Source organism: Malaya genurostris, chromosome 2, assembly GCF_030247185.1.
Source record: "Malaya genurostris strain Urasoe2022 chromosome 2, Malgen_1.1, whole genome shotgun sequence".
Classification (NCBI taxonomy): Eukaryota; Metazoa; Arthropoda; class Insecta; order Diptera; family Culicidae; genus Malaya; species Malaya genurostris.
Genome location: NC_080571.1, coordinates 191,512,264 through 191,522,071, shown reverse-complemented (window position 1 = coordinate 191,522,071; position 9,808 = coordinate 191,512,264). Strand labels below are relative to the sequence as shown.

The window sequence follows — 9,808 nt, the reverse complement described above, 5'->3', positions numbered from 1 at the left end:
GATAAGGACTAGTGAAGTACATGAGATGGCCTCCCTGGATATACTAGAACAAAAATTCGAACAATACTGCACGAAATTTGAAGAGAGGTGCTCAATCTCTGAAATACAAATAATTCAAAATTTGTACGTATTAGGTTAGGGATAGTTATAAGTAGGTAGACATTTTATAAATAATTAAAATAAATATTATGGTTAAACATTAGTATGTAAAACAAGAGTAACTAAAACACCTAATATTAATAACGAATCGTATGAACAACAAAGATGAAAGGCCAAAGGGTCAAAACACTTGTACTGTAAAATGTTGATGTAATACACAAAAATAAGATTAATAAACAGATATTTATGCAAAAAAAAAAAATGCGAAAATCGATCATTTCTTTTCGTGCGTTCGATGGAAGCAGACGTCGTGGGAGTGGAATCATCAACCAGCAGCGACGGAGAATGCACCTTCTGCGTGGTCGCAGGTCGCATCTCTCATTCGCTTGCTGGCCATCGAGGCGAGAGGACCTTAACCAGCAGCAGCAGCGGGAGTTAACCAGCAGCGACGGAGAATGCACCTTCTGCGTGGTTAAAAACCTCAAACGCTCAGGTCGCATCTCTCATTCGCTTGCTGGCCATCAAGGCGAGAACCAGCAGCGACTGAAACTGGATTCTGAGTCTGTTATTGGATCTAAATTTAGGTCTTGAACTCAGAATCCAGTTCTCTATTCCAGACTTCTATTCGGTTCTTCTTAAAACCATAATAATACTCCTAAAGAATTATGCGGAATTTACTTTACTGTACCTCTACACAACCCATTTTTGTCGTGAATACGACTTACTTTACTATGGGGTGCCTTTTCAAAATTTACCCTCTGAGAGAGTGATAAGTTTCTGATCGTGAATATCTATTGTTGTATCTAATGAATCAACATAATACTTGCGACATGCCGACATGGAAATATGATCATAATTTTATGATAAAATTTTCAGTTTTGTGACATAGTCTCAAATAATTCAAAATTAAACTTTTCTGAAATGTTTGGTATAAACGAGTATCAAAGAGGATAATTCATAAGGCGCGTTTGCCTTTCTCGTATTTTTAAAGCTCATAGCTCAGTGATCTGTGAAAGGATTTATATAATCTAACTACCAATAGAATAGAAATTTTTCAATTTAAACGTGTATAGCAAAAGCATTGAAGTATTTCAATAGTACACTATTGAAAAACCTGTCTCATTTGCTCCATGTCAACACCAGCCAATCAGAACGCGTTCTAAGGAAGAGAACAAAATATCTGCTGCTGTACAACAAATCGTCCGGGAAAAATGTTCCGAAAAGTGGTGAATATCGCAGTGAGTTCCTCAATTTAGTCCTTGTGAATGCTAGAAACGAATCCCGACAGCATATTGATAGTTTCTTTCAATAAATTATGCAAATCCGAATGAAATAATCGACAATAAAATTCTGTATGCGGCTATTTTTATAGCCGTTAGGACCGCCCATTAGTGAAAAAGCTACAAACGAAATCACATAAAAGGAAATCTCTTAACAAAAATTCAATCAGTTTGGATTCAATCGCCTCTGCGAGCAGATGTGTTTTGTGTCGTCTGCACGCTTTCGACAAGATCGATTACGTCACAGCTGCCAGTCATTAGCATTGGGAAAAAAACAACGGTGGAGAGCATTGCACAATATCAGCCGTTCTAATGGCTCTAAAAGTTTTCTAAAGAACTATTAAGATTTGTTGTTCGAAAATCGTAGGGAAATATCCTCAGTTTACTGCAAATCAAGAACAGTTTGCTTAGACTTGTGCACTTTTCGCTGTGTGAAATTCACAGTAATCGAGATCAAGTGAAGCGTTCTTTGTTTTTGCGAAAAATGTGAAAAAAGGGAATGCGTACATAATTCATACAATTGATATTCGGAAGTGTTAAGGAACATGTCAGTTGTTTTCGTATTCACGACATCCAGTTATGTCTCTGACATTACCCACCCGCCTTTTATTTTTTCAATAAAAGATTCATATGAAAGGTAATAAGTTATTCCCCTTCGTATATACTAATCATGGAAAATGTTATTGCCAATAACATTACTTTCTCACTACCAAACATACCCGTATTTCAATCTCATTTACCTCGTCTCAAGATTCGTTTTTTGTGATGGAGAATTGCAGCGGTATACCCCTCGTCAATATGTTTTAGGTAGTAAAATCAGCAACACTGTATAGCATAAAAATAGTATACTTCCGTTTTTCTGAGAGCTAATAGTAACAAGATTAAACAACTACGTTCTGCAAACGCGTGTTTCTTTTCGAGTGAGCTTGTTCGTCTCCGTTTCAGTTCTATTCCTCTTAACCGACGTGGATTCACTCGCGCATCTGTCCACTTTGGCCAACAGGTTATGGGCCCAGTAAATGTTGTGAGGAAATTTCGTTAAAAGTTTAATTTTTGGAACGAGAAAGTTGTCTCTTGCGTGCAGTCTTGGAAATTCAGGATGGAGATGGTTCTAACGAGAGAGGAGCTATTTTAAGTGATCGATGGTATCAAACCGGAGCCCGTTACGGCTCAATGGTCCAAGGATGATAAAAAGGCCCGAGCTACTATGGGATTATGTATTGAGGATAATCAGTACAGCCTCATTAAGACAGCTCAATCGTCGCGTGAATTTTGGGATAATTTGCAAAAATACCACGAAAAGGTCACTGTTACTTCTAGAGTGTCTCTTTTTAAAAAATAATGCAATTTGAATTTGCGAGAAGGAGGTGATTTAGAAGCTCACCTTTTCGATTTGAACGACCTTTTTGACAGTCTTGAGAATGCCAGACAGGATTTGGAAAATCAGCTCAAAATTGCTATGATATTGAGAAGTTTGCCAGATTCCTACAGTGGGTTTGTGACAGCACTTGAAAGCAGACCAGACGAAGATTTAACAGTTGAGCTAGTGCGATCAAAACTCTTAGATGAGTATGAGCGTCGGAAGGAACGATCTGGGTATAGATCATCCGGCGAAGCAAAGGCATTGAAAAGTGGTGTTAAATCGGACAATGCAGTGAAAGAAAAATCCGAGATTGTGTGTTTCTTTTGCAAGAAATTGGGTCATATAAAGCGTGACTGTTTGCGTTATCAGGCTTTAAAGAACAAAAGTGTCAAAGATCAGAAAACTGATCGCCCTAAGGCCAAGCAAGTCTCCGAAAAAGTTTCTGGTGAAATGTTGTTTATGGCCGGAGAGAAGAAACAGAGTAACTGGATTGTGGATAGTGGTGCTAGCAGTCATATGTGTAACGATAAAAGTGTTTTCACCTTGCTCAATGGAGAGAGTGCTCCGGAGATTATTCTTGCGGGTGGAACTGTAGTTCAATCGGTTGGATGCGGTTCTTGTGTCTTGACTGGTGTAAATGGCTGCGAAAGTTCAGTAAAAATCACCCTCGAGGAAGTGTTATTTGTTCCGTCGTTGAATAGTAATTTGCTCTCCGTGGCAAAATTGGTTGCAAAGGGTTTTCGGGTAATTTTCGATAAAGATGATTGTGACATTTGTGATCAGTCAGGAAAAGTTGAAGTGAAAGGCACCAGGTCAGGTAGTCTGTATCATTTGAAAACGGTCGAAACAGTGATGAAAAGTGAATCCAAGCAGCACAATGAATTATGTCAGCACCAGTGGCATCGTCGATTCGGTCATCGAGATCCATCCAGTGTAGATAGAATGAATAGAGATAATTTAGTAACTGGAATGATGCTGAAAGATTGCGGTATCAGATTAACCTGCGAGACGTGTTTGGAAGGGAAACTGTTGCGAACACCGATCCCAAAATCAACGGAAAAGTTGTCAACCGGAGTTTTAGATTTGGTACACACTGATTTGTGTGGGTCGATGAAGACTACAATACCAAGCGGCAATCGTTTTCTTATGACAGTCATTGATGACTATAGCAGGTATGCAGTCGTTTACCTTCTTGCTAAGAAGTCAGATGCTGCTGACAAAATTATTGAATATACCAGGTACGTACAAAATTTGTTCGGCAGAAAGCCACGAGTCATTCGCTCTGATGGTGGGGGTGAATGTGATAATAACAAGCTTCGATCATTCTTCGCGGAGGAGGGAATTAAAGTTCAATTTATCACACCTTATACACCCCAACAAAATGGTGTAGCCGAGAGACGTAACAGATATTTACAAGAAATGGCCACCACAATGCTACTCGGTGCGAAACTTGATAAAAAATACTGGGGTGAAGCGGTAATTACTGCTACTTACGTGCAGAATAGGTTACCTTCACGCTCAGTGGACATAACACCATTTGAGAAATGGTACGGACGGAAACCTAACGTTAAACATTTGAGAGTTTACGGATCGCAAGCATGGGTTCACATTCCAGATGTGAAGCGTAACAAATTTGACAGTAAAGCGCGTAAATTAACATATGTAGGTTACTCAGAGCATCATAAAGGGTATCGTTTTGTTGACTTGGCAACCGAAAAAGTCACTATTAGTCGTGACGCCAAGTTCTTGGAGTTCGATAGTTTGAATCACGACGAGAAGAAAAATGATACTATGAGTGACGAAATTGAATGGTTTACCGTACGGAATGGTGAACAGGATCAACTGTTGGTTGACAGACCAACGGATGAGCTGTACGATAGAGATACAGAGACCGTTGATGAAACTCTTGATGATCGCTTGGATCCTGATGACGGGGATCAAAGTGAATGTGAACAATTTTTTGATTTGAGTTCTATACCATCTTTGGATGACCCTCTTGAAATTATGAAGAAGCAATGAAGTGTCCCGAGCATAATTCGTGGATAGAAGCCGTGGATGACGAAATGATGTCGCATAAGAAAAATGGTACTTGGGAGTTGGTAAAGTTACCACCCGGGAAGAAAATAATAGGAAGTCGTTGGGTCTGTAAAGCGAAGGTGAATGAGTTGGGACAAGTAGTGCGCTTTAAAGCAAGAATCGTGGCACAGGGATATACACAGCGTTTTGGAGTGGATTTCCATGAAGTTTTTGCTCCTGTGACGAGGCATGCTACACTGAGAATTTTACTCGCGCTAGCTGACAGAGATACGTTGATTCTCAGACATTTGGACGTTCGTACAGCATATTTGTATGGTGATATTACTGAGGAGACGTATATGCGCCAACCCCCTGGTTAGGTGGTGCGCGGACAAGAGGAGAAAGTGTGTCGCCGAAGTATTTACGGTCTCCACCAATCAGCACGATGCTGGAATCAGAAATTATCCGTTGTTTTAAAGGGAATAGGATTCGAAGCAAGTTCTGCTGATCCTTGCCTGTATATAGCTACAAGAAAAAAGTGTGTCGTTTATCTAATCGTCTATGTTGATGATATGTTGGTTGGTTGCGTTAACGAGGAAGAGATAATGCGAGTATATAAACAGCTTAAGAAGCACTTTGATATCAACTGTCTTGGTGAAGCTAGACAATTTTTGGGTTTGGAGATTACAAAGGATCCAGAAGGAATATACAGCTTGAGTTTACATTCACATATTAAAAGAGTCATTGAGACATTTGGCATGAAGGATGCCAAAGTAACGCGAACTCCAATGGATCGAGGCTACATGAAAAACGAAAGTAAAAGTGAAGCAATGAAAGACATTACCATGTACCGTAGTCTAGTTGGTGCTTTAATGTACATCGCGGTCTGCGCTAGACCTGACATTGCCGTCAGTGTTGCGATTTTAGGGCGTGAGTTCAGTACCCCGTGTGTCAAAGACTGGATAGCAGCGAAACGAGTTCTCCGACATTTAAAGGGTACAGCTGATTGGAAGTTGAGACTAGGTGGATTGAATAAAGGCGATCTTGAAGCATTTTCTGATTCCGACTGGGCGGGAGATCCAACAACTCGAAAGTCAACTACTGGATTTGTAGTATTTTTCGCAGGAGGAGCTGTTTCATGGGCAAGCAGACGTCAAAGCTGCGTTAGCCTCTCTTCTATGGAGGCAGAATACGTGGCTTTGGGAGAAACATGTCAAGAAGTGATATGGCTGAGACATCTGTTGGAGGATTTGGGTGAAAAGCAGAAGAAAGCTACTATAATACATGAAGATAACCAAGGATGTCTAACTTTTGTGCAACTTGAAAAAACTAGCAGAAGATCGAAACATATCGATACGAAGAAGTGCTTTATTCGTGATCTTTGCGAGCGTGAAGTTATTAAACTGGAGTATTGTCCGAGCGAGATGATGCGTGCAGATATTTTCACTAAACCTTTAGGATGTGTGAAACATCAGAACTTTACAACTTTAATCGGTCTTCAAAGCAGTCGAGGTGAAACCGCTGAGGAGGAGTGATGGAGAATTGCAGCGGTATACCCCTCGTCAATATGTTTTAGGTAGTAAAACCAGCAACACTGTATAGCATAAAAATAGTATACTTCCGTTTTTCTGAGAGCTAATAGTAACAAGAATAAACAAGTTGTTTCTGCAAACGCGTGTTTCTTTTCGAGTGAGCTTGTTCGTCTCCGTTCCAGTTCTATTCCTCTTAACCGACGTGGATTCACTCGCGCATCTGTCCACTTTGGCCAACATTTTGTACGTACATGCGGGATTGACGAATATCAAATGAAGTCGAATAAAAAAAATTGAAAAAAGAACGAGGAGGGAAATAAACAAGACATGTACGGCGAGATAATGACGCAATTTCGCCTGGACAATTTTGACAGCAGCCAGAATGCAGCCAGCCTTCTGACGGTTGCCAGAATTCCTCACAAGCGGGGATGTGCTTTGCTATTGAATCGAACTACACACTCAAAATAATAATCATATTATAGTTACGTGAAAAGTTATGTGAATATTTTCCACCCTACTTTTCACGTAGGTTTCAATGGACTGGCATTTGAAAGCTGTTTAATGCATAATCCAGTAAAAGTTACGTGTTTCATAGGTAAAATGTAATGTACTGTTCATATCAAATTTAGATACCAGAAAATTACTATTTTATATATTGGTTGAAGTCGACAGGGAGATTCCAGATTTTGAAATATGAATGAAAAATGCCATGAAATATAAAACATTTATTTCAGAAAATTGTCATATAATTCCAATGGCTTAAAAAGCTACTAATAACGTCGTGGTATCTCAAATCGACAAACCTCCAAAAATCGTTTATGTTGTCACTGTCATCCAACCGAAGCCGAAGTCGAAATCCAAGAACTCCCACAACATTACCGATGCAGGTTGAAGTCGCATTACATGGTTCCAGTGTCTCTAGCTTCATACCGACGGCCTGTTTGAAGCATTCGGCAGGAGCGAGTAAACTTCCGGACTTACGCAGGCACTCGGTCCAGTTGAACACATGGAAACTTTCATACTGGAATGGTCCGGTCGATGGAGTAAAAAATTGTAATTAAATAACTTTTCTCGCAAATATTTACCCTACTTACACTTCGAGGGCTACTGCTCGCCATTTTCAAAATCGAGTTTTTCACACTGGAAATTCACGTAGATTGTTTGACGTTTGGTCAATTCACGTAAAGCTTATGTGATAACTATATTCATTTTAAAGGATGTTCGCATAACATTCATTTTCGTCACGTAAAATATTCAATTTGACATTTGAAACCATTCTACGTGATTTTTCAAGTGAATCGAACGTGAATTTTTATTTGAGTGCATGTGTTAAACACTTCATTTTCTAGTGGGAATGCGTACAGCACAAATGTATGTGCAAAATACTTGATTCGGTCAACTGTGTTTTAATTGAATCGAAAACAATGTAACATTCACATGAAATTCATATAGAATCTAGAGGTAACGATAAATATTATCGTTTTGATGTGCATTTCATATAAATGTAGCATGATTTCCACCAAATATCAACAGGTTTTACACTTATCTTACGAGATAAGTGTATGGTTACATGAATTTCATGAGTTCTACAAGTAGTGATAGTTCAAATGCTTTGCACATGATGCTAGCGTGCAAATTATTTTCAGTGTATGTGTGTGGAACAGAAAAGTTAAATTGCTTAATTGAGATTGTTACAATTCGTTTTTTTTTGCTTTGTGCGTCTTAGTGAATTTACACATGAAATCTCAAAACAATTCGCTTTGGTTATGTATTGAAATGAAAAAGCATGTTTAGTTGAAGATTTACATATGAATAGCGGCCCTTACACGAGAATTATTTTTGTCATTTTCAATGATGACTAAGTGATGATGTATTTCAAATTTGCATAGAAAACTCGTCGGTGCATACACGTTCATTAAAATGATATTATTTTTTATTAATGACATTTTTAATGGCTCGTTTAAGGGTCGCTAATCGATTGTGCAAAGTTTTATGAGTGTAAAGATACATTTTCGCACCAGTTTCCGATTAAAAAAAAATATCATGGCAACTCTGATAATAACTACTCAATTTTTGACTCTTTCTTGTATCATTCAAAATTGAATAACATTTTTTGCTCGACTGAAATGCAAATGCACAAAGCCAGTTTGCCTGGGACTGCAAAAAAGTTGTCAACGAAACGTACACACAACGCATAAAATAAATTTGAAAAAATTGATATATTGGAAAAACGATAGATCGAGTACCTTTAAAAGAGAGAGAAATTTGAAAGTGATAAATAGCGTGAAATAATAAATTGGAAAATAATCGATGCATCTACAAAGCGGACGCAAAAACAGAAAGCGGAAAAAAATCTCAGCAGCCATCTTGCTAAGCGGCTAGCTTAGCAAGATATTTACGAAAAGGTAATAAATTCAGATAGAGAAATTCAAACAAAACGGAAATGAAAAAAGTGGAAAAATACAAAGTACCGCGAATCACGCGGTCCCAAATTCCAAGATTCACTAGCCAGACGAAATCAAATCAAAAGGAAGGAAACACATCAATAAAAGACAAAAAAATTATATCAGACGTAGCATACATCGAGCCCTTGGATTATGAGCGAGAATCACCAAAACATTCGCTAGAACTAGGAAAACTACTGTACACGTTGGGCTTTAAAAAATATAAAGAGATCACCAAAGTCGGAAAATTCCGTTTCAAGGTGGACCTAGAAAATGGGAACGATTTCGAAATTTTACAGAAAACAGATCTGAAGCCGGAAAACTTAAAAGTGTTTTTGCCATCTTCCCACAAAGAAACCGTTTGTTTCGTTCCAAATGTACCGTTGTATTTTGACGACGAAGAGTTACAGAAAAACACGGTTGCAGAGGTACTGGTGACCAAAGTTGAGCGAATAATGAAAAAGGGCGGACAGGAAAACCTCATGAAAACAAACAATTTAAAAGTAACGGTCAGGGAAACGAAGTACCAAGAGTAATAAAAATTTTTGGATGCGCTTTCAGGCCACAGCTTTATATTTTCCCGGTTGAACAGTGCAATGCATGCACATGGAACATGGTGGAGAGAGATGCGAAAAAGCAACCCGATGTGCAAACTGTGGTAATCAGCACGAAGCGGCAAGTAGAACGTGTCCACATAGGGAAAAAAGAAGCAAGATACTAAAATTGATGGCAACAGATAGAATTACATACGTGGAAGCAGAAAGGAACTTAATTGAAACTCAAAACCGTTTCGAATCGTTGACAGAAGAAGAGGAATATCCCGATCTCTCGAAAGGAGCCATTCCAAAAAGCCCTCGACCCGTGATAAACACCGGAAATCGACACTGTAAAAAAGCCGACAAAACCGGAAACTCTAGGGAGCTAGAGCAAACCGGAGGGAATAAACCAGATGATAAAACGAAAGAGAGAAACCGACAATTCCCGCAAAACTCGCAAAGGGCAACAGACTTAGAGCACTTACTCGAACATCTAAGAAAAGAAGTTCTAAACTATTTCGGAGCACAACCCTGGATA

The 9,808-nt window shown here is 38.9% G+C and overlaps 1 protein-coding gene across 1 annotated transcript; it reads left to right on the top strand.

Annotated features, from left to right (window-relative positions):
- The first annotated feature begins 5,330 nt into the window (after positions 1–5,330).
- On the top strand, positions 5,331–6,293 carry LOC131429072 (uncharacterized). The gene has a single exon (XM_058593123.1). It carries the CDS (start codon positions 5,331–5,333, stop codon positions 6,291–6,293), a length of 963 nt encoding a protein of 320 aa, XP_058449106.1.
- The last annotated feature ends 3,515 nt before the right edge of the window (positions 6,294–9,808 follow it).